Consider the following 26,908-nt stretch of genomic DNA (forward strand, 5'->3'; position numbering starts at 1 on the left):
ACACAGCATGAAACGTGGAGGAACTCTCCAACTACAGACCCATCTCCAACATCCTGTACCCAGCAAAACTACTTGAAACATACATCTATAGAATAAAACAAGAATTCATAGAAGATCACCTACTGCTGGATGAAGCACAAGTAGGCTTTTGACAGATGAGAGGAACGGAATCGACACTGCTTTCAATCTGGGACAATAACAAGGTTAATGCAGACTCAAACAAAAGCACAGCTCTAATTCTCCTTGATCTTGCTGCAGCATATTGACACAGTCAACCATGAAATCCTCATTTGGGAGACTGGAAGAAATAGGAATCACCAACCTAACCCCATATGGATTAAATCCTTCGTAACACACAGAACAGAAACCATATGGATCAAACCTTTCAAATCCATTCTAAAGCAATCCACCTCTGGAGTGGCACAAGGGTCCTCCTTATCCCCATTGCTTTTCAACATATACTTGATGCCACTAATCAAGCTCATTTTAAAAACACTTCCTCTCATGCTACAATTACGCTGATGACACATAGATTGTCTACAAACATAAGATACACAGGAAGGAAACACAACGCTGGAAGGCTGCCTGAAAGAACTCTATGGCTGGGTGAACACTAACAGCCTCAACCCGGGCAAAACAGAAATAATGATCAGATCCAGAAGTGGAGAAAACAATCATTACATCCCATGGCCGACGGAACAAGGAACCGCGCCGACCACATCAAAGATAGTAAAGAACCTAGGAGTCTTGATGGATAAAAAACTAACACTTGAGCCACAAGTAAATGCTATATTCAAGAAATGTTTCTTCCTCCTACATGCAGTAAAAAGCATCCTACCATTCCTCTCTGTCACCCACAAAAACTCACCATCATCACACTGATCATGTCCAGAGTAGAATACACCAACAGCCTATACATAGGAATGCCAGAATGACTATTAAAGAAACTTCAGTGGATCCAAAATGGTGGCCAGATTTCTGCTCAAACTACCACGAAGAAAACACATTATCCCAGCTCTGAAAACGCTACACTGGCTACCGATAAAACAGAAAACAAAGTTCATAACGGTGTGCGTAACGGACAAAGCAATCCACATTCCTAAATGAGAAAATAACCGTCTACCATCCTACAAGACCACTCAGATCAAGCAAAGACATTTGCTTAGAACAGAATCAATGCAATAAAAGAAATTTCAGAAGATCATCTTTCTCTCACCTGGCAGCAATAACCTGGAATGACCTACCAAAAAATATACACAACACATCTGGAATTCAGAAACCTAATCAAAACTTGCCTCTTCGCTCTGGAACCAGAAGGAAACAACTAGGAAGCTTAGACCCAGCGGAAAACAAGAATCCCAAGGAGAGGCCCATGACCCCTAACTTAATCTTCCCTAACCGGAGTGCAGGGAAGACGCCCCAAAAACCCATGCCCACATACAACTAGTCCACAGAGGAAACCTAGGTAGGAAAGGACCCCACATGGGACAGGCAGGGAGTGACCAGAACCCTCAAACCCATACATTGCCAACCCAGAGCCCGGGAACATGCCTGATTCAGCTAGATACACATACCACTAGAGTAACACAGAGCAAAACGTACACTCCTAAATGTGCCTGCCAACCAGGCGGACAAAATACAATATTGTGGTATCGCACCTGCTGGTTACACTATGTCACTCGTGAGGCAGAGCTCCAGAGCTCGAGGAGTAGGGCTGGAGGTTCCAAGGAAAAGCGCGTTGACAGTGGTTGGAGAAAAAGGATGGAGTCTGGCGGGGCTTATTATCCATATTACCTTACTTAAATAAATCCCTTAGTTATAAAACTCACTTTAGGCTTCTGTGCCTTCATTCCCTTACCCATTCTGTGATGGCAACCAGGATGACATTGTCTTTAGCACTGCAGCCACCCACAGCGTACACCCACCTGATGTGCGACACGACTATGGTAAGCTGAAATTTAATGAGTCGTCAGCCGCGCTGTGATTAACCTGAGTAGTGAGCCACAGGCACAGCGCTTCCCGTGCAACCAAACCAGACCTGGGTTTCATTCCAACTCCTCAGACCCTCCCACTATGCCTGTGCAGTTATTTCTACAACTCCTCATAACGAGGCCAGCCTACCGTAATGTACAGTAGCCAGGCTCACACATACAGATACTCTCTGCACTACCTCTAAAGGAATCTGAAGATTTTATGGTATCATTTGGTTTAAAGGGCACAAGGGAATCTGAAGATTTGATGGTATCACTTGGTGTAAAGGGCACTTGCTTTCATTATAAAAGAAAAAGAACATGATAAAAGTTGCCTACCATGTTACATGGTGTATAAGGCACACAACTGCAAGAAATACACTAATACAGCCTCAAACACATATTACCCCACTATGCTGAACATTTTAAAACAAGCTTTTACAACAACCAATGCCAGTTTAAAGCAAGAACAAAGATCATACCCATTTAATTCTCTCGACTACGACAATGGCATTCAGCAGTGTTCCCCCTCCAGCTTTCTTCTTAACTGAGACAGGAGAACCTGCAATACCCTGAACGAGATGGATAAAGTCCTTTGAACATTATGCCAGCGTGATTTGTAGTAGCAATTAGAGTGTTGAGAGGAGAATATATCTCTATTACATTGCTTAGGCCCTGCTGGACTAGAGAAGTTTGAAGATTTACCAGACCTTCCAGAAAATCAATGTGAAGACCTCAATGAATATGAAAGAGCTTTCAGAAATATCAGCAAACACTATGAAAAGAAGTTGAATACATTAATAGAGCAATACAAGTTTCGGAAAAGAGTGCAGGAAGAAGGCAAGAGTTTGGAACAGTATATCATAAGCCTGAGAAAATTAGCCAGAAAATGCTGCAACTTAAATAATCAGTTGGATTAACATTTGAGAGATCAACTTATAAAAGAGTGGAAAAGTGCAAAGGTCAGATAAAAATTATGGTCTAAAGACTGACCCCCCCTTAGATACTGTTTTGAGAGAAGCCAAAGAAGTGCAGCATACAGAGAAATGTGTCAAAGTGTTAGAAGACAGAATGAAGGACACAAACCTAAAGACAGAAGTCACACCACAACCTCTCCCAGAAAGAATGACGCATATCTGCTGTCAATGACAACACATATGTTAAAAGAAGAACAGTAGATAGAATGCAGAAACCCACATGGAGAAATGACAGGAGAGGCAGAATGTCTTTTCTCACAAGGAGAAGAAACAGCCAAAGGTGGAGCAGTCAAGGGAGATGCTTCAGATGCAATAGTGCAAACCACTCGGCAGATAATCCAGAATGCCCAGCTTTAAAAATTAGCTGTTGCATATGCATAGGCAAAGGCCATCTTTCATGATGCTGCAGGACTAAGAAGCCGTCCACCAACTGGATCAGCAGTGACCACAGTGTGGAAGAGAGCGAATGATGCTTATCTATGGTGGTAGATGAAGATGAGGAAGAAATAGACAGCCCCAAAGACTCTGTGTTTTTGGATGACACATTAATGTCCATGATGATTGATTCTAGTGCCAAATACACACTATTACCTTAAAGTAGAATGGAAAAAAATGTGACGTGAATATTTGGATAAGGTTGATATTAATCCCAGAGCTTATGGAAGAGTGAACATTTAATTAATTGGGTGGTTTTGGGCCACTCTGAAATTCAAGGACAGAGAAGTCAAAGGAAAAGTCTATGTAACAAAGAAAGGCAATACCCCCTTATTGAGCTGGACACATCAAAGAAAGCTCAAAGTGAAATTAGACCCCAATGCTGAGGAAACAGTACTCGCCATTGGAAGTGCCAGCAGTGAGAACAAAACAATGAAAGAAATATTGTGAGACGAAATAGGCTGCCTACGCGGATTTGTACACAAAATAAAAATAAAGAATGCCTGCACACCAGTAGCACAGAAACTGCACAATATCCCCTTGTCAATGAGAAAAGAGGTCAAACTGGAATTGAAGGGACTAGAAAGTCAGGCATCATAGAGAGCATAGATGCAGCAGAATGGGGCTCACCTCTAGCGGTTTTGAGAAAATAAACTGGAAAGCTCAGAATTTGTGGAGACATGAGAGAACTGAACAGATGTGTTGTTCCAGAGAGGCATCCATTGCCCAACATTCAAGAGATATCGACCATAGGTCCTGCTAAATATTTCTCAACCCTGGACTTTGCATCTGCATGTCATCAGGTAAAATTAAACAACGAATACAAATGTTTGACAGCGTTCATCACACCTGAAGGACTGTTTCAGTACAGGCAGATGCCATTTGGTTTAGTGTCAACTGCCTCAGTATTCCAAAAAGACATGCACACACTATTCAATGAGTATGAAGGTATCCTGTACTTCCAGGATGATATTTTAGTCTATGCAGATAGCCTCAAACTCCACACCGAAAGATTAGATGATGTCTTCAAGAAATTACATGCTCCAGGCATGACTGTGAGTTGAGAGAAATGCAAAATGAATAGACAATAACCTGAATATCTGGAACACATCATCTCAGTCAAAGGTATAAGACCCAAAAGACAACTTTCAGATCCATTGAAAATATGCCTAGACCGATATCGCAGACATTTCTAGGGATGGCAGAGTACTACTCCTACTTCATTCATGATTTTACGAAGCACACTGCGTCCATGCGTGATCTGACCAAAGGGAAGAGCGTGTTCACTTGAAATGGAGCATGAGAAGAAGAATTGGAATGTGTTAATAAGACTCTAGTGAGAGCTCCTGCACTACAGAACATCAGGAGCTGCAGACAAATTCAGGAATTCCCTTTGGGGCATGATTTCTGAGTTCTGCACTGATCACAACACCTTACTGGAAATAAATCACCTCAAAAGGTTTGGATAAAGTATCAGGCCCTGATGGTTGGGTGTCTCAACTACAAGAATAAAATGTGCAGTAAAGTATTTTCATGGAGTAAAACATTTAGCAGCAAACTGTCTATCAAGGCTGGTAACTGTAGTGGAGTTAGAGAATATAGAGGAAGATCAGGAAGTGGTTTTAGCAGTAGCCTCTGTGCCAGTGCCGTGGGAGGAATGGGAAGAAGCCATGAGACAGGATACTAGTTTAAGCAGACTCAAACAAGCATTGGAAGGGGACAATCTTCGCAGAAAGAACATTTTCAAAGAATTAGGACTGTCACCTTTCTGGAATTTAATAGACGATCTGTGTGTCCAGGGAGGAATGATAATGCATTGTGACAAAATTATACCACCATACAAAATTTGTGAACAACTCGTAGGACTTGCTCATGAGGGTCACCAAGGGATTGTTAAAACCAAACAGAGGATAAGAAGTGACTACTGGTGGCCGGGCTGTGACCTGCAAATCAAAAAGACTGTCAGGGATTGTATCCTTTGGAGTAAGAGTGACAAAGTGAGTGTGAGTTCTAAGTATCCCATGGTTATTACAGATATTCCAGAATACCCATGGGACAAACTAGGAATGGATATTTTGGGTCCTGTGTGGATTAATGGAGTACAATCATTTTGACTGGTAGTCATTGGTTTACTAACTAGGTTGGTTGAAATTTTGATCAGACCTAAAATAATGACAACATTTGTCATCAAGTTTTTAGAAGAGATTAGTGAGTGGGAATGATATCCCAGATCAAAGGAAATGTAGGAATACTGTCAGAGGAACTCCTTTCAACATTGTAGAAGTGCCATATAGCATCCCCAAATCAATGGGGTGGTAGAATGCTTTAATAAAGAGCTGGAAGAAACCATCAGATGGGCTTAGGCCAATGGCAGAGACAGGGAGAAAGCAGTGAAAACAGTGATTGTTGATCACAGGTTTACCCCTCATTGCACAATGGGAGTTTCGCCTTTTGAATTAGTAGAGGTAGGAAAGCCAATACAAAACTTGCGCCAGCCTGGATGGGCAAGGACACTTTGATGGGGAGCAAGTTGTAAACTGTTGTTAGTAAGATCAGGCGCAGTCAGTTGAGAAACAAAGAAGCACATGATGGTGCTGGCATAAGGAGACACAACAATCTTCCCACTATCGGAGATAAAGTGAGAATCAAACTACCACCCGCTCTCAGAGATGGGTGTTGTAAGTGGTCCAAACCTAATGTGGTGAAAGAAGTGTTTAAACATGCAGTCAGATTAGATGATGGGAGAGTGTGGAACATGTAGAGAGTGTCTTTGATGAGAGGAATGGAGAGAAAGAGGGAGAATGTTGATGAGGGAGAGAAAGTCACTGGGAGGTTTCAGAGAGATAAAGGATTTACTGGAAAAATGAAGGTGAGGATGTCAGGATGTTGTGGGAGAAAATGTTCCTTGCCTGATCATGCAGCGGCAGATCATACCGGAGACCTAAACATCTGACAGAATTTGCCTAAGAGATGAACACTTTGAAGAAATCCTTGAAGAGAAGGGGATGGTAGTATTGCACCTGCTGGTTACACTACGTCACCAGTGAGAACGAGCTCAAGGAGGAGTGCTGGAGGCCCCAAGGGGGAGCACAGACACGGCTGTTGGAGAGGAAGGCTTGGCAAAGGGTGCAGACTAGCGGGACTCATTATCCATATTACCCTTACTTAAATAAATCCCTTAGTTATAACTCACTTTATGCTTCTGTGCCTTCATTCCATTAACCATACTGCAAATACCAAACACACAGGATAATCCTAGATGTCAAGCAGAGAAACGCAAAGCTAAAGAGGTAAGAAAACACCTGCAAACCCAACTCTAAAACCTCAACTTTCTGCATACACTTCTCATGCAACAACTCCCACAATCACTTCTTTTCAAAGCACTCTGCATATACTTCACCACATTGCAACAACTGACGAACAACACATAAACCGGCACAACAGCACATGGGGAAATTGCACCGGCCCGAAAATTGAACTTAAGCTCAGTGAACCGTGCAAACCGAACTGAAGCTGCCAACAGGACATCAAAACTCTCACTTTCTTATTCACACTACACCCTACTACACCCCCCTACACCCGCTCTTTTCAAATCCGCCAGAGCACCTGGGGACCACTCATACAAATACCTTTAATATTAACATTAACATACCATTGATCTAGAGGATGGCTTGATTGCACCAGCACTATAAACAGGAGAGGGAAACAAGCAAGTAAATTATTTGATCTTAAGACATACATAATAGTGGTTACGATTAGATCCATTTAACTGTGGTTTAGATAAAGAATTAGTTGCATAAATAGCATCATAACACTTATGTGTCATGTATATATTTTCACAGTACTTTAATGTGTTGTATGAGAAGAAGATAACTCTATAAGGAGTGATTGCTGATATTCAGGAATACATTGAGGGTTCTATTCCCCAATACCTGGGCGCCTCCAGCTCATCTCTGCACTCAGGGGTTACCTGCGGAGTACCAGCACAGTGTTTTGCGGCCCGGAGACTGCGGGCTCTTGCCTTGGATCCGGGTTGGGAAGGAAATAAACACTGTCTAAGCAACAATAGGACGTGCCACTCTAAGAACCTTTGAGTGAGAGATTGCTGGGATTAACTTCTTTGGGCCTTCAAATCATTGCCCTGAGTAGTACCTCTGCCATTGAGGCAGGATTTAGATAAAGGAACCTCCTACGGCTTGTGTAGTCACTCTGCAGACATGCAGCGGGGGAAAAGAGCTCCCCATTCGAATTATAACCTGCGGAAAAGCAAGCCACAACCTTTGAAGGAAGGCAAGGAGAATAATAAGAAAGGCAAACACTGCAAGAAGAATACAACAAACCCCATGCCTGTAGGTGCAAGGAGCTATCACAGACTTTTTTGGTGTGAATCCTCCACCGGAAATAATTTCTACAATTAATGAGGAAACAGCTGCCCCAGGCTTAAATGGTAGCATCTCTTTAAATACCACAAACTTTGATGATATTGACTATAATTCATTGCAAGACCTCTGTTTGAGTATTCAGAGAGGAATGTCATCACAGAATCCACAGAGGGCAGCTAACAATTTAACTCCCCAGAAGGAAAACATCAGCACTACATTGGAGGCGCTTAATCCCGAGGGTAGCAGTGGTCGCCTGTCCGCCTCCCCAAATCTAGCGATGGCTTCCATGGAGGATGGCCCTGAAAATGAGGTTGAGGACGGAAATAGTCCGAACTCCAGCGTTACTGCGATAGCTGAGCTCCAATCGTCGGTAGCCTCTTTACAATTTGCGTTCAAAATACTTCTGCAAATGTCAGGGCGCATTCTGACAAATACTGACAAATACTAACACCATCACGATGGTACTGGAGCTTAAGGACTTCCCCCGAGACGATGCAGAAGTGAATCTTTCGGATGCGGTGCATACTGTGGAAGAGATGGAAGAGCAGGAAAAGATTCCTGAGGAAGCTGCTGAGTATCCTGTACCTAGTGGAAATGCCCTAGAGGAGGAATTACCAGTAGGGAATGTAGAAGATCCAGAGCTAGCACAAAGTCCTGGGGCTCTTCCCACACAGAAACAATGCAGACTAGCCAAGAGGGCACTTAAAAATAAGAAAGTGTCAACGAGTGCCCTACTTCCTATCGCGGGACCACAGTCTGCCCCAGAAATTTGCTCAAAAAAAGCCAGAAAAAGACTGGCACGAGCGGCGGCTCGAGCTACAAAGTCAAAGGGGCCTCTTTCAGACTGGCTAGTACCGGGAGAGAAGTCTATTGTGGTGGATCTAGAAGAAGTCTCACTGGTGGATTCTGAGCAAATTTTAGATTACAGTGCTACTGTATATCCTGAGGATCAGTTGCATATGTCTCCAGGAAACATGGACATTGAACCCCCTACTGCTTGATGGTTTTGTAATATACCAGTCACTTGCCAAAAGGGGGGACAAGGGTCGCTCTTTTGGGGGTTTACTCACAGGGGTGGTTAACACGGTTAACTCACGGAAGATACAGTGCAAAGCTGCTGATTATCTTCTGGCGATAGAGGTTAATTATCCAAATGAAAATGGTCAATGTAGATTCTTATTGATTAACCTCTACAACCCCCTGGGTGCGTTGACAAGAGAACCACTACAAGAAGCAATACAGGAGCTATTGTCATCTTGGACACAGAGGCCTGGTAACATAGCGGTAGTGGTTATGGGGGACTTTAATTGTCATATGACGGGCGACCACCTGGTATCTCCAAACCCCGACCTTAGTGAAAGATGCTTGATGACTCATGGGAGAAGGGAGAGTGAAGGGTTGGGGTGGTTGCAATTGTTCGACACATGGGAATTAACCATGATTAATGGTCGAACATTGGGAGATCGGCCTGGGAAACATACTTGGACTAATGGCACATCGTTCAGTACTCTGGATTACATATTCATGTGGCCTGACATGCAGTCCAGAGTTACTGACATGAGTGTAACGCCCAATAAATGGAGCAACCATGCGTTGCTTCTTGGCTCACTCCGCATCCCTCTCCCCTCCGCCTCTCATTCCAACATTGGCAGCATCCAAACCAATTGCTCAGGATCTAGAATAGTCTGGTCGGAGAAGAACATTAGAACGGCTACAGAAGCACTTAAACCTGCCGCTTATTGGTCTCTTCCTCACTTCGATCATATGACTGCTAATGATATAGAAGACTGGATCCTAGGATTCTCGGGTTTACATGCCACTATAAAAAAGAGGCACATGTTAAAACTGGGAGGTACAACACTCCCCTACAATGGGGGAATCCGTGATGCCAAGAGAGGGCTAAGAGTGGAGATTCGAGTTCTCAAGAACTTGTACATAGTGGGAGCCGCCTATCATGATAAAGTCAGAAAAGCCAAAAATAGATATAGAGCCTGCATTAAGAGCATCAAAACAACAGAGAGGAATAACAGAAATCAAAGGCTCGTTAAAACCGTCTGCTCTAGAAATTCGCGTAATATATGGCTACTTTTAAACAAGAATAGAGAGAAGGTCAAGGGCCATTTAGTCAACCCAATTGGTGAGGAAGTATGGGTTAAATTTTTATTAGGTCGTAATTATGGAGAGGCGGAGGATCCTAATATATCTGTAGTGAAGGCTCCCTTTCCCCCGCCTCTTGATGTTTCAGAGGAGGCCATATATAATAAAATAGCCACACTTAAAGCTTCTAGAGCCCCTGGCCCTAACGGGCTGGCCAATGTATTAATTAAGAACTACCCTGCTTTTTGGGCTCATCTCTTCTCTATTCTTTTAAAAAAATTCTTAGCCCAAGGGACGACTCCCTGTTCATGGTAAACAGCTATTTTGGTTCCGGTGTTTAAAAAGGGTAGCCGTATAGATCCAAATAACTACAGGCTCCTCTCCATGCTTGACACCACTGGAAAACTCTTTGCAGCATTACTGCTTATTGAACTGCAGAAGTGGGTAGAACAGACCAACATACTTAGCAAATTCCAATGTGGTTTTCGGCGAGATTTCTCAACCACTCATAATCTTTGGGTGATGGATACGCTCCGTACATGGGCGCTTAGCAAGGGGCAGCCCCCGCTCTATGCGCTATATATTGATTTCAAGACTGCCTTTGATTCCATCCCAAGAGCAAGGTTGTGGACTACGTTGGAAACTATGGGCTGTCCGCCAGGTCTTCTATACTATCTAAGACAGTTGCACCATAATACCACTGTGTGCCTCATATTAAACCAAGAGGGCAGTATGACTAGACAGGTGAAACAGAACAGGGGGGTTAAGCAAGGATGCGTAACGGCACCCCTTGTTTACAATTTATAAGTTTATGATATCCCAGCAGAACTTGCCAAGGCTAATAACTGCCCACCTAAAATTGGGGAAGCACAGTGCACCGTTTTAGCATATGCAGACGACCTGGTCGTTTTTGACAACACCATAGCTGGAATCAGGCGCTCTGCGATCACTCTATGGGAATGCGCCAAGACCAATGGCTTTACCATTAATCTAGATAAGACAAAGGTGCTCAGATTTACAAGGAAAAGAGTATCCCGAGTCGAGCTGTGAGTGTATAATAATCATATACTCTATGCTCCATCTTATCGGTATCTTGGTGTGGAAATTGAACCGCTGGGCGACTATCCCCTGTGCAGACAAGGACGTATAACCAGGGCGAAGCAATTAACAGCATTAATAACGTCATTCACCTGCAAGCAGGGTGGTTTTACCTTGGGACGAGACACTTATACATCCAAGTGTTTGCGCCCATGATTACCTATGAGCTTGAGGCCCTTATTTCATTCGATCTGGCCTGGCTACACGTGATGGAGGGTAAATTCTGGCGCTGTATACTGGGATTACCTCCGAGTGTCCCAGTGGCCCTGATTAGGCTTCAGTTGGGCCTTCCCTCACTTAAAGCACTGGTACTTAAAAGGAGGGCGGGTTTCTATCTCAAAATGAAGAGCAGTTCTCCCAACCCGTTATTGGCTGTGATCCATCAAGAAGTGAGCAGAAAATACACCACTTCCCCCCAGAAAGATATGACTAAATTTCTCAGAGACATAGGCTGGACGCATAGAGGGGTAACTGTCTCCCAGGACGTTTTAAAAGCGCTTGGTAAAAAGGTGGACCTATGGGATTGGTTAGAGAATTTCTCACATTAGAGCAGCTTAAAGTCTTTTCATTTTGTTAAATATAGACTTTATAATTTTATGAAACCCCAAGCATATTTGTACCTCTGCCCCACTAAAAGGCTCAGACGTTTTATTACTCTGTTCCATTTGGAGCAATTACCCACCATGTATAATGTAGGAGCCAGGAATAATATCCCTGCTATTGAGTGAGCTTGTCGTTTATGCAAATTCCCTGAATGCCTGGAGACAGCCAGGCATTTATTGACTGAGTGTTATACATTGGGTTCCTCAATCTCTAAATATCTTGGGGAATTTGTACATGATCCTCTATCATTTGTGAAAGTTTATTCTGGCTCTACTGCACTAATACTTCCAACATGCATTTGTTTATTGCGCTGTATAATGTGTGGCTGCAGATTGAAAAAGTACTGGGCGCCTTGATTTGAAACATCTCAATAGGGTGGGTCAAATATTATTTGAGTTATTCTGATTAGGAAGAGGTCTCACATCTCTTACACATTTAATGGGGTTTTGAGGCATGGTGTCTTTTGTAGAAATGTATAACTCTTGCATAAGTGGCTAAGCATGTGCTAATTTGTAGGCAAGGATAATTAGCCATATATTATTGCTTTTTCCACTTTTTTCCTGAGTATTTTTGTGCTTTTAAAGGAACTATGTATTCATGTTTATTTATGTCTTCTTTTAAAGAGTATATTTTAATGTATGTAATTTGTAATATGTGTAAAGTTTGAATTATTTTCAATCTGTATCACATTAAAGTATTATTATAAGCAGCAACAGGAGGTTAGTGAGCATTAAGTGAAGTTGTCAATTTGATTAACACATTTAGATGAGTATTGAGTAATAGTTTTATATTATACATTTTTTATAGGAAGAGGGTTTGAATGATTTCCTGAAGACAGATGTAGACAGTCTGACATATGTAGTGAATGAGCAGTAGTTGGAGGATCGATATACTGCTATAAAATCTGATCTGTCCAACATGTAGAAACATTACATTTGGATTGAGTTCTTGATCATGTTAAACAGCATTACATTGAATGTTCCTTTCACTGTGAAGAACTCAATAAGATATTATTTGATTATGTAATTGATATATTTTAGAATGTTCTGAATGTGATTGTATTTGTATTTCACGTTACAATTGAGAGATAGATGACATAACTTGATCAATTACATTTTTCTTTACAAGGATTTGATTGCTTTGTGAATTTACAAAGGGGTTTAACCCACATGGAGTGCACTCTGGATCCGCATCAAGCCATATAAGGACTTATTGTGGGCAATTGCTTGTTACAAACACATTTTGATTATCCAGTGCGTAGGGGCACCACCACCATTGTTATTGCCTTTCCCTTTGGTTGTCCATCTCCTCTTGTGACTGCTGGCCCCCCACCATGCACCTTCACATACACGTATCGCCCCCACACCTGTGGCACATTCTGCAACTGACTAGACATTGATTTACAGTCACTTAAATGTTTTGACACATTCCTCAAATGCCCTTTGCAACCACTCCTATAATTCGATCTCACACACTCACAGGAGCACTTATGGTTTAGAGAATACACAATTGCAAGCCCCACTGAGACAGATAATAGGAGTGGGTGCTGGTGTTGCTGTACCTCTGCTAGTGGTACACACGTCTATGGACATGGCTATGGGGTGTGTACCACTAGCAGAGGTACAGCAACACCAGCACCCACTCCTATTATCTGTCTCAGTGGGGCTTGTAATTGTGTATTCTCTAAACCATAAGTGCTCCTGTGAGTGTGTGAGATCGAATTATAGGAGTGGTTGCAAAGGCACGAGTTGGTAGTCCAGCAGGGACTTGTATTTGCATTCAACTTTGTGTGGTTGCAATGGTTGCGTGTTGGAAATGCATTTTTCCCCATCTTTTCTGTTCCCTATTTTTGTGGATGCAACAATGTAATAGGACTTCTTGTTGCTGGAAGACCTGGTCCTTCCTTTCTTTTTCTGTTACTTCAAAGGTTCCAGATCATTCCCCAACTTCACATTTGTATTTTGTAAACCATCTAATTCTTCACTTCCCCGTGCTTTTTGAACTTTCCCCAAACCAATATAAAAACACGTCCCATTCTTCTTTTTTATTTTCCCCTTTTTAGCCTCTAATTCACAATGCAGACGGAAATATTTGCTAGGTCAAAGGTACTTTCCACAGAGAATTGGCCACATTTATTCCCCAGTGTTGTCGAGTTCCATTGTTCTTGATAATTGGAAGTCTTGGGTTGGTAATTGGTGTACATGAAGTACACTGCCTTGGGTAGTGGGCTTTTTAGACTGACCACTTCCCATGTTATCCCTACTTTGAAACCTCCCCCTAACACATAGTTTTGAATGATATCCTTAATTCACTTACACATTAACTTTTTTTGTTTTCCTAATCCCCAGATAACAGAGTCAAACAGAATCCTCATTCATGTGGCTCTGCTCTCACCTCTCCTCTAATGTTTGCCCTGCCTAGCTCTGTTAATTTACCCAACTAGTTTGTCATCTCTATATTGTCTATCCCTTACCTATAGTTAATCTTGTAATTTAACCCCTCAGCATCTTCCTGTACTCTCCCTTTTAATTAAATAAGGCAGGCTTTTGTGCAGCCAAGAAGATACACTACCCTTCACAGACAGCCTTCCTTCAGAACCCCTTTTAGAAGTTTTTATTACGCCTCTTAGCTATCCTTTGGTTGCACGCAGGGCTTTGCTACTGCCGTTACCATCTCAGCTGGACATATCGAATCTGAGGCTTGAATCTGCTAATTAATTTGTCCTTTCTCTTACACCTGACCCCTCCTTCTGACCTATTTGGCTCTCTGCATTGGTTTGTGCCTTGAGGCCTACGGGAGTGTGGTGCTTGAAGAATTTCAGATAAATAAATACATTGATGACACCAATTGTGGATACCAGGAAACCAGTTACCAAGTAATCCAATACTCAACCCAAGACAACAAAGGTCAAGACAGAGTTTATATCCATACAGCTGTGCAGAAATGGACAAGCAGAATATCCCTCTGCCAAGAATGTGGCCCCCAAGCACAGAAGCATAAAGAGATTTTATATAGTTTTACCAAACAAGCCTCATACAGAAAGTCAATAAGTGCATGCCCAGGTCCTCAGAATTAAAATACACAAATCTTTGACAATGGTTATGATATAGGTATTTTCCAATTGTGCCAACTGGAATAATGTGTAGACTTTATGAAATTGCTTTCTCTTTCATCTTCTCAAGATTAATTAATTTAACCACACTCGGTACTGGTCCAAAGTTTCACCGAATTCTTTATTTCACACTTTCAATGTACTTCTTTCACATACATTTTAAGATACATATCTTAGTCTCTCTACACGTGTTTCACCCCTGTTTTAATATAGAGGCTCATCAGGAGAGAATTCATTTCTTAATAACAGTGTTTTGCTTGATATATCTACATCAGAGATTCAAGGTTGACATTATTTTACTCTTTTCCTCTGTTATTTCCTCCTATTTATATGGATATTTCATTCCTTACTCTCAGTCAATGGACATCTTTAGTTGTTCTTTTTTTGGCCTTATTTTGCCTTTTTTTGGAGAAATGAGGATGCAATCCTCATTTCTCCAAAAAAAAGGCAAATAACAGGAGGAAATAAAAAAGAAAAGAGTAAAATAAGGTCATCCTTGAATCTCTGATGTAGATATAGTTGGCGCAATTGGACAATACCTATATCATAACCATTGGATCTATTGTACAGTCAAAATAGGGGTATATATCTGTGTAGACAACTGGAAAGCAAAAAACTATTGGACGATTCGCCCATTGGAAGTAAATTGACTGTATATCCTTGCACAACAAAAGCTTTGACAATGTCTACTCTTCAATGTCTATAAAGCCCTACAGAATGCTGCTGCTTTCATTGTAATAAAAGCTCGCAGACAAGAGTTTATATCTCTGCTGCTGAGGCAGCGCCACTGGCTTTCAGTGAACGCTCGGGTTATTTGTAAATCATTCATGCGGATGCATACAGCTCTCTACGGCCATGCACCATGCATCTGGCCATGTTCTTAAATAGCATACCTCGCACTTTTCTCTAGAAGCCAACATATTCTGCAACATTGGAGTTCTGTGCTTTAAGTATTTCAAGGGCTCTTAGTAAATTCTTTATCTTCTTAGGGGCTTTATATTGGAATGCTATGCCTGAGAAAAAAGGACACACTGAAGCGCTTGCTCTATTCTGGAAGAATATATATATATAAAACTACTCTTATTTTTGCCTTTGCCATTTGATATCTTTCAGGTGTCCAACAAGTTGTCAAATCCCCGTGCACACAATGAATCTCGTCATGTGCACATTGTGGGAGGTGTTACACGTGGATTACTATAGAATCTGACAGCTTCGCAGTTATTAAAAGCTTACATATACCCTAGGAATTCTATCGTTTTCCACCATCGTGCAAGTTCCATAGCCAGAAATGGGTCCAGAGCTTACCAGTCCTAGAAACTAAAGCTGCACCTCAAGGACTATGTGCTATTATGATGAAGCATGCCTGGAGTTCCTTGTTGTCTTGTGCAGCAGGGATGTGATCTAGCAGTTCAGGCTGGACTTCCCCTTTTGGGGTGGGGCCACGAAGCCTGATTTTCATGTGAACTTTCCCCATCGCTAATGTCATGGTAGGCTGAAAAACAATGGCCTGGTCTGTTGTTGCCCTGAGCAGTGCCAGAGGATATGATTCATTCAAAATGTTCCATTCATCACTCTTCTGTTTGGCTTTAGAGGACTTGCAGCAAGCAAGAATGTCAGAAACTGAAAATCAAGGGATGAATTCCCTGATTTAAGTCAGATAAAAGAGCTTTAGCAAACTAATGTAGAGAGCCTTCATGATGTCATATTCTGCATTTACGTGCCATAACCATGCCATCACTATGCCTCAAGGACAGTCTAGCTCCATCAGCTGAAGGAGTAACACAGCAAAGGTGCCTGCCTGATGATCACATGTCATTAACAGGGAACTGGAAAACATGATCAAATCATATGAGGTTGAAGCACAGAAAAAGAGTGCCTAGAGATTCACATTGACAATATAAAAATATGTCATGACTTAAAAGGGCCTCTAGCACATTGGGTCGTTAAAATATAATTCCGCTCATGGGCTCGGCAGTCTCCATTTAGTCAAGTGCACAAGCTCCACCATAAACGTTCACTGGCCATATGGGTTATAGGTTTCTGTACCCATCACTACACTGAAACTGAAAAGCAGTGAACGATGTGCACATGTAACCCGCTAGAATTTAAATTAGATAACCACTCTAAATTGTACGAAGGGGCCCACCAACAGGTGCCTTGTTGGGCCCAAGTAAAAAACAAACAGGTATAGGAAGGCAAAAACAGGATTACATGCATTTGTTGCACTTTATAAAGCAAGGAAGTGTGAATGTCTCTCTGCAATGTACACATTCAAGAGACTTGTTCAATGGTTCAATACTGGAATCATATGCTTTAGCATCGTACAGGAATGACATTCCAAGTGGATCCTAAATTAACTAAAATCATTTGGTTTTTGGTGGGTAGCATGGGAAAGAGAGGTGAAGAGGGAAATCCAGCTCCGTCCCCCCACTCCACCTGTAAAAAATGTGAAAATCGCTGAAGTGAAAAAAGTGCTGTTAAAGCAGGCGTAACACGTGTATGCCTACTTAAACACCACTTTTGCACTCCAGATCTTTGAGATTGGGTGGTTATGCAAAGCCAATTTAATAAAATGTGCAGATTTCACCTTGAAATGCTATTTTCTGCGAAGACACATCCCATTGTGTTTGTTGATGAGTCCCCCACTTTTGTTTTTAGGACTTGACCCCTGCAATGTACAACCCCCACACGCTCACTTTATTGTCAGGTTTGGTCTTTTTTTTGTAGCTGGACTTAAATTGTCATATTCACATTTGCGTAAATCAGGTGCATCTGTGGACTCGATTAAAAGTATATTATGAATTGTTTGCAATAACTCTCCTACTGCACTCCTAAATAAGGGCATCATGAACAACTACTGATTGCCTTTTGCATTGTAACGTTCAGGTATGTACTGATTTTGCATACACTGCATTTAAACAAGCCGAACTAATGTGTAGCAAACTTATTTACTTTAGTCACAAGACTTTCCCCATCCATTTTGAACCTTTTAAGGCTCTCCCAGAGACTGTGGATAAGGCCAGGGCTGGACAAAATTTTGAATAAAAAAATAATAATATCTGATTTCAAGCTAGCTTTCCCACAGTACTGTTATCTGAAAGTGTAATTCTATCACAATCAAAGCGATGAAGGGTAACACAATTTTGAAGCCCTCACAATGTGCCCTGGGCTGAGTAAACATCAACGTGGTGTGATACACAGATGTATTAGTGGTGTATCTTACAGATATATATGCGTGGGAGATGACTACAAAGTGCCAACCTGGGGAAAAAACATTCTAATTAATCTTGAGCTTGCAACTGCATACTTTTTCAAACATGTTTTAATTAACATACAAATCAAACATGCTCAAACACAGTTTTACAGGGCTCCCAGGGGAATTACATATGGCAAACCAAAGGACTAAAAAAGCTTCAGTGATTACATAACCCTAGAGTTGCTGGCCTCTGGGACTTTGCTGTATAACCCTGACATGGATAGAAAGGGGTCATGCATTATTAACAATATTTATTTTTACTCATACAAATGGCACTTACTCTGAAAGCTGTTCACTGAAAATACGTTGGGATGGTAGAATCCAGGCTTGCAAACACATTTGTAGGCTCCAAGCACAAATCCAAGGCCCTTAATTGGTATGCACTGTAACAGACAATAGAAACTGTTAACGCATATGTTGTAAATTGACCCTTTGCATTCATGTGCACACATCCAAATGCATATACTACAGATATGGAAAGTACTTAATTGATGTAATTGTTAATTCACACATAGAAGCAATATATTGTGCAACAAGATTGTTGATGCTGGCCTTTCAAAATTGTTTTAAAATCAGGTAACTGCATAAATATATTCAAAACATAATATAAAACGAAACAATATGATATGATTATTATATGTACATGACATGTACATGACTTGTAAGAAATAGCAAGTATTGTTTTCTTTAAACAGAAATGGCTAGCACTCTGGAATGGTTGGATGAGATGACTGAAGGAAACAATTCTAATCGTACAGAATACAATTTTTAAACCAGAAAAAGTGATGTAAATTGTTTGACATGTCACTAAAACATGGTTTTCTTTTTAACAGTATATAGAGCAAATGAGGAAAGTGGCCGCAAATTACTATTACATGACCAAGAATATGGACACAGACAGCCCCTGACTCCAAATGCAGAAAACTAACTACTAAAACTATCTGCAAAAATGGATGAATTAAACAATAACTTTGTACAGTTAAGGCCATTTGTCAAAAATCCTGTTAAAGAAAATATTCCATACCACTGCCCCACTTGTACCTGTGTCAATTCACCCTGTCCCAACCAATCATCCAATCAAATTCCTTCAATCAAAGATGGTACTATGACACCTCAATCGCCTCCTCCTCACATGAACAGTCTGGAGAAAACCCAAAACCCCCATATGTGATTTACATTCTGCTACCCCATCCCTTTCCTAATTGATTGGCATCTGATCTTGCTGTGCCCCCGAACACTGCACCTATCTGGAGGTGTCCGCAAGGTCGTGTCACACTTTTAATTAGTTCGCGGACTCAGCCCTGGCTGTCCTGGGGACACCTGGACACAGGCGCATCTGATCTTGCTATGCCCCCGAACACTGTGCATGCCCGGAGCAGTCCACCCGCACGTGTCGCACTTTTAATTAGTTTGGGGGCCCCACCCTGTCCTACGGACACTGGCACACATGCGCACACCATCTCCCCCGCAATAGGTGTCTGCAGGATAGCTGTCCTATCGTCTGTCATCCGGGGATGTAATCATGTGACCGCACCTGCGCTGCACATCGGGAGTATCCACAGACACTGTTCATACCCCCGGACAGTTTAAAACTACATTTTTGGCCAATCCAAGGTGTTTAAAGGTGAAATGTCACTCTTGCAGAGATCCTGGAGCATGTCTCAGTTGTTCTGACAACTTTTTATAACTTTTTGAGCCCTGCCTGTGAATCAAGCTGTCCACAGACAGTTGCGTGGTCTGTAACAGCACCCCAAAAGGGACACACCCCCTGATGCTCCTCATTGTGTTTCTGGCTGTCCAGGAGAGAGCACCTGCTGCTAATTTGGCATATTGATGTTTTTGCTTTTGTGCTTCTGTACAGAATGGCATCCATGGGTCGTGCAACTGTCCGACCACCACCACCATTTGGAGGGCCTGGAGAGGGGAACAGGCGTGGAGATACACAAGTGGATCATGAGGAGGAAGAGGATGAGGCCGTGGAAATCCCTCTCACCAGCTCCCAGCGTGAATCTGGCATGTGGCAGTTTTTTACCACCTTTGGGGGGGTACCTACGGCACGTGCATACAAGGTTAGAGTGCAAAGTTGTATTAAATTGCAGAAAACCAGGTCTGCATTCTACGGGACCACATACATGCAGCGACACCTAAGGTCGAAATACAAGGGAGCAGTCTGAAAGGTCGTACCTTTCAAAGGGCGAGCAGCTTGACATCCACTATCACATCCTCATCATCTGCTCCTGCCACCACAACAGACACTCCTGTGGGACAGAGGATCCCTGTGGAAGCCTTGCAGGCCGTAAATGACACAGTCGACCCTTACCTTTCAAGGGTCACAGTGCTATGTATGTACTGTGACACACTCACTGTAGGGGGAGCAGTTTCGAAGTGCTTTCGAGGCTGCGGTCTGGGAGAATAAGAAACACTGTCCCCTACCCCTTACTCTCTGTGGTTGGTTCCCCTTCCGTAACCTCCCTTACCCTTCCTCCCCTCCCTTGTGCCTCCTGTGAAAAAAAAGCAAAAATATAAAACACGAAAAATACCAGTTTTCACAGTTTAAAAATAGAAATACCAAAAAAAAGGTGCAGGCCTCTATGCAACCTCTGAAGTCCACGGACAGCGTGGTAGTCTGCGGACATCCCAGAAATGTGGCTAGTGGTGCAGTAAAAAATATTACACTCTTTTGCATGGGAAAGTGGTGGCTCTGAAAACAATTTTCTAGCTATTTTATGATTTTGGGAAGTTTTTTTCAAGTTTTAAAGTAAACTAAACAACATTCTACTGAACTAAACTGGTCTGTGCAACTGGAAAATGCTTTCTATATTTACAAAAACAGTTTTTAATCAATTTGAATATTTGGCAGAAAAAGTTGATTGCCAGCCTCATTAAGATGTACTTCATCTCTGCAAAGAATATTGCTAATATCAAATTTTATATTTTCATAATCGAAAGACGTCTTGGCACATCTTCCAAAAAGGCACAAACAGCCTTGTTCACATTGCGCCTTGCTTTCTTCATTTGCAGAGCAAATGAACTGGAGTGCAACCACATCTGTCTCTGGGCAATGCGAGAAAAAATGTGTCAGGATTTCTGGAAAATGCCCATCTTTTTTCCAAATGTCTCCTTCATTGCAAACTTCAGTGAAATTCCAGTTACATGGCCTACCTAGACTGTTCCCTCCATAATGAACAATGACAATGTCCGGATGTTGGACAATGACCAAATTGACACAAGATGGGAGCCAGTCCACCCACGTCATGCCATGCACTCCATACTACTTGAAATCAACATGATGCAATCCAAGATGTTCAGCCACTCCACACTGCTCTGCATACACCTGCAACCAATGGATCCACAAATTCCCCAAAATCCACACACTCTGCTGCCTGAAAGACACCGCCATAGCCATAGCCATCTGCACTCCTCTCAGCAAACAGACCTTCTGCCACACTCTCTCCTTGTCTAACACACCCAGGAAACCTGATTAGCTAAACCTCTGGACTGCACAGTCCCATTTCCATGCCTGGCATCCTCAAAAGACCCGGATGTGGCACATGCCGTCCGTGAACTACCATGGTGTCCGTGGACAGATCGTCCACTTCATGGGGGTGGGGAGAGAAAGGAAACACAAGGTAAGCTATTTAATCTTTAGTGGTGGCTCTGAAAATAACCTTTTTTCTTTAAGGGGGATTTTCAGATTTGTTTTTTCTACACCTACTCACATGCACTGTAGATCATTTCCCAATATTTTTTAAGTGCATTCTGAATACTAGCAAGAAAGATTTCATTGCCACAATCCGTTAAAGTGATGCAATCACAAAAAAAGGACTTGCACCATGCTCCCGAAATGTGTAATTTGGAAACGATGACATCCCAACACAGCACAAAAAAGAAGATATGCCTTTGTTGACAAGACGCTTTCCTGCATCTTGTTGAGGACAGAAAACATTGGGGCAGGTCCATCGTGCCCTAGGTGGTATATGGGAAAATATCACCTGTGCACATGGAAGGAGCAGCATAAGCATTAGCAAAAGGTGTGTGTGCCTAAGACTGCCATGGTGCACTCTCTAGTCTCCTTAATTCATTTGTGTCTGAGGGTGCTTTGCTGTTCTTTCCTGTCTTAAAATTCACTAGAATGCTTTGGCATGATCCCCTGCCTACAAATTATGGTATGCCTAAGGCTGGTTTTGCATATTTTCTCACCTACAAAATTGGCATGAGAGTGCTTTGGCTTACTCCTCCACATACAAAATGCACCTGAACCCAAAATAGATGTTGCATACTCCTCACCTACAAAGCTGAAATGTATTGTTTGACTGTTTTAACCCCCCACCCCTGCCCCTAACCCCCACCTACACAATGTATTTGGGGTCTAATACTACCTTTGCTTTCTATCCTGCCTACAAAATTCACTTTTGCCTTAGGTCATCTTTCCAACAATGGTGTATGGGCTCAGCCTGGTAGCAGAGTGCTGGGCATCTGGTATGATAATAGTAACATTTGAAAAGACAAAGTCCCTCTTCAACTCAAAATGAACACATTGTACTACAGTACAATCATATCTTTCATTCAACCCATCATTAAAGGAATGTTTCAAGGTTTGATTCCATGATGCACCAAAAGCTGTTTCACCAGTAAATGACATTATTAGCTACCATAATCTCAACACACTCTTCCCTGGTAGAATTCTGCTTTTAAAATGCTATTATAAATATCATGCAGATAAGATTCACATACATCTCTAACATTAAAGTGTACTGTGTATCACTCAGTGAAAGCAACATGACTGCTACCATATGGGGTGCCACAAACAATGTGCATACGTAATTCCCATTTCCAATATTTTCTTACAAAATGCATTACATCTCTATCGATTTCATGCAATGCCATGTCCATTCTAACATTTCACTTGACTGAACTTATACAAAAATGACAGCCATGTGATAAATTATGAATTTGATCATGTATCTCCAGAGGCACAATGGTTCATCCAAATTCTTCAGCACATTCCTAAATGTGTGCAATTCATATTCAACATCAAATAGGACATACATGATGTATATGACGATTTCATAGACTACCTCAAATGCTTGGTTGGTCTGCACAGGCAGACTCTCCTTGCGGGGCATCAATGTGTCATAACATAAAACAACTAAGCTTCATGAAACCTGCTCTGCACACACCATTCACCCAGAATGTATTCTTTGAGCAATTTGTATATTTGCTCACCCTGAGCAGCTACCGTTAACTACTCTTTCTTCAACTTCCCATCAACTTCATGTACAACTTGGGTGAGAAAGAAAGTGCAACCAACCTTTACCTATTGTGTATGAGCAAACAGAGCCTGTGCTGGCCCCTGGGAAACATAACACTTATTTGCATTCCTTGACTCGTGTATTGGTACTTCTGAATAGTGTACAAATACTTAGCTTTCCTAGCCCCATTGGACGAGAAAAAAATTCAACAATTATTTTTGTACCATTGGGTATAATGGAGTGAAATCCTGTCCACCATCACATGGATTGGGGAGTGATATTACCATGTCCTCGAAGCCAATAGTACCAGGAGGACTCTCAAGAACATATCCCAACAACATGTTTCCCAGGTTAATTTAAAGGATTAAATATATAAGGACCCCATCTCCCAGAATTCCCCTCTCTCAAATGGAAAACATGCAGATCAATGAAACTCAACTGCAGATCCAAGAGAAGGAAGGCTAATCGGGAAATCAATAACCCCACAGAAGAACCTTTCATATTCTCAAGAGAACACTTATGGGGAACTCACATCCCTATCTGCCTAGTAACTCCCAAGATGACAGTGAAAAGCACAACTCATTCTTGTGCAACCACCAAATACAGAAGGGGATATAATTTCTTCCCCAAATTATGGGGAGATTTGAGGGAAAGGGGATCTGTGTTTTTCTTACCTGGGTAGAAAGAGAGACACCTGTGGTGAACCCCCCAATAAATGTATTTGGTGAAACACACACACACAACATAGAATACAGACAGACCTAGTCCAGCAAAAGGACATTATATTGCACGCAATAAACTGCTGAGTACAGGGGACAGCCAGATCAAACTCCTGAACAAAAGAGGTCCTGTAGCCAGAGAATGCAGAAAAAAATCCTAAATAGCAGCTGACATATTTAAATATTTCTATTGGAGGCTCTAAGCTACAAAGCATTCTCGACAAAGATAATACTCAGATAGAACACCAAACATTTTCAGTAGCTCACAGGCAAGGTATTAAATCTAAGCACCATATAATAAGCAATTCCCAGGGCAGCAGTGAAAGGTCATTCTTGTGATGTTAGAGTTCTGGAGAACTGGTGGAAAAGGAGGCAAGGTCTGTGGAGTGGAGGGGATGTACATCATAGGAGTGAGGAGTGGGCAGGTTGTAAATCCGAGAGAGCGAAGAGAGGTAGAAAGAAAGACAAAACCCAGAGAATAGGAGACAGTGGAGAGAAAGAGAAAAGAGATTAGAGGAAGGTGAAAAGGGGTAACGTGGAGCGAGAAGGAGAAAAACTAGAGAGTAGAAGTAGGTGGAGAGAAAGTCTAATCTGGAGAGCTTTCTGTGTCCACTGAAATCAAATGGAGAAGAACACTCAGAATTTGGAATACGGGAGAAAGCTTTTAACAAACTCTCAGTCCAACAAAGGTACTTTACAGTGCACACACTAAACTGCTGAGTACATGGGGGACAGCCAGAGCAGACTCAAAGAGAGAGAAGTCCTCTGTCTGGAGATAATAGAGTCAAAGAAAGCATCACCATCAGAGCAGTTCACAACTCCACACAGAAAAGAAATTCAAAATGGCAGTTGACATAAAAGCATTCTTGTCACTGGATATCCTCACGTAGGGCTCCTGTCCTTTCCAGTGGGTCAGGGGCTACCTATTACGTGTAAGAACGGTATAATAACCAGCTCCTAGGACAGCGCGGAATTGGTGAGTTGTTATTAGAGATCTAGAGCACTGGTGGCTAAGGAGGAAAGCACTGTGAAGTAGAGGAGAGGACCAACAGAGGAGTGAGGAGGAGGCAGACTGTAAACCCCATGGAGTGGAAGAAGGTAGAGAAGAAATTAAAGCCCAGAGAGTTGGAGAAGGCGGAGAGAAAGAGATTGGAGGAAGGTGAAAAGAAAGAAAAAAGATAGAAAAACTGGAGAGCAGAAGATGTTGAAGAGTAAGAGAAACCAAGAGGACAGAGGAAAGAAGGCAACACCTGGAGAGTGAAAGAAGGCAGAAGAGGAGAGGTTAAAAAAAGAAAGAAAAGAGTGCGAGAGGGGCAGTTTAGCACAGGGTGCCAGTAAGAGAAAAAGGTGAGCAGGGCTCCTTATCCTCAGAGACAAACAGCAGAGGCTGTGACTTATGAACTGGCAGAGGGTTCGGTCGATTACAAGATAGGAAAAATAAAGGCAGAGGCTATTGGTAAGAGTAAGAGGGAGAGGGAATAGGTTGGAGCCATGGCCAAAGTGAAAAATGGAGAAAGAATCTCTCACAAGGGAAAAGACAGAGTTAAAAAGCCAAAGTTCTAGCCAAGGAAAAAGCAGAGAAAAAGAGATTCAGGCCTAGACCACGGAAATTGCCCTAGCCAAAACAAAGCATAACAAAAAAAAGGCTGATACTATTTCATAGTTAAGCACACACTAAAACCCCATAGAAACCAACAATCATGCTGACAAAGGAAATACACCACACTAAATATGTCTTTGTATGTGTCATTTATAATGACTTGTCTTGTAGTGAGTTGAGAAATGTAAATAAACCACACACCATCAGCAGACCAATGAATTTGTATCACTAACTGAATACTATGTGTGACACTACATCAATGTGTTTGGAACAAAGGCAATTACATCATTTGTTTTAAGCAAACGTAGAACTAAACCGTTATGTGCAGGCATTGGTGTCAAAGTAATTTCTTATTAGTATTCAACAAATTCATAGTTTGTGTGTTAGCTATTAACTTCTTTACCAACCCCAAAATCACAAATCGCGATCCAGGCAAAATGGATACCCATATTCTCCAAAGATTGCAACTGCAAACTTTTATCAGAGTGGTGAAATTAGATACATTTTCTCCTATAACGGGTAAATGGCAACGTTGTTCCTTATTTTTGGACTGTTTCCCTTTTAAACTGAACACACTAGATTACTATTAAATGCAATGGCCCAAAAGAATATTGCTCTTAACCCTAATTTGGCATGTGTTCTTCTTTATAGAAGATTAATGTTTACATCAATGTCAGCCATAAACCAAGTAATCATATTGGAAAAAGAAATTAACTTTACAAAGATGTTTGAAAAACCTATGTATTCATTTCTGGAATTACATCGATGCCAACACTAACCCACAATATGAATTCTACCATGGGTATAATATAAGTAATGACTTCCCTTGACTCCTCAAGCCCTTGCATGTTATTATACTGTTGTACATACAATGGAAATAGGTTCTCAACACCGTTACAAACTAAAAGCAAGCCTGTTTTATTTTACTTATGTAAACAACTTGCTGTTTGGTTTAACATCTCTAATATGCATAAACACACACACAAACGCACACATTGGTCACTTGCAAATAAATACATATCAGACACGCTTTGAAAAGGCATATACAACGTGTTTACTGTGCTGCACTGCTTTCTCCGTATTACACGTGTTGAATTGCCTGAGGTCTGGGTAATCTGAATGTGGCCTTACTGTAGTCATCATGTGTGCAGGCTTTAAAGAAAAGCCCAGAATACTGTGCTTTATTTTAAGAAACAGGTACTGTGACTATTCTACTGTGTGTTTAAAAGTGTACTATTTGCACAGTAAGCCCCGAGCGTGGGGGGCATTACTGCTTCAGGTAATGCCCCAGGCCCCATAGTTACAGGCCCGAGTGAAGCTATTGCTCTTAGTACCCCGGCCTGTAAGACCGGGGTCCTAAAACATTTTTTTTCAGTTGTGAAACACTCTGGCTAACACCATCATCGG

At 41.8% G+C, this 26,908-nt stretch overlaps 1 protein-coding gene across 1 annotated transcript in view; it reads right to left on the minus strand.

The window, feature by feature from the left end:
* Positions 1-26,908, minus strand: part of GPR158 (G protein-coupled receptor 158) — a 1,740,927-nt gene that overhangs the window by 946,482 nt on the left and 767,537 nt on the right. The window contains exon 3 of the mRNA XM_069648157.1: positions 18,211-18,313. Within this exon, the coding sequence (XP_069504258.1) occupies positions 18,211-18,313 (103 nt within the window). The remainder of the gene's footprint in view (positions 1-18,210; positions 18,314-26,908) is intronic.

This window comes from Ambystoma mexicanum, chromosome 2q, assembly GCF_040938575.1.
Source record: "Ambystoma mexicanum isolate Mex_15411 chromosome 2q, UKY_AmexF1_1, whole genome shotgun sequence".
Lineage (NCBI taxonomy): Eukaryota > Metazoa > Chordata > Amphibia > Caudata > Ambystomatidae > Ambystoma > Ambystoma mexicanum.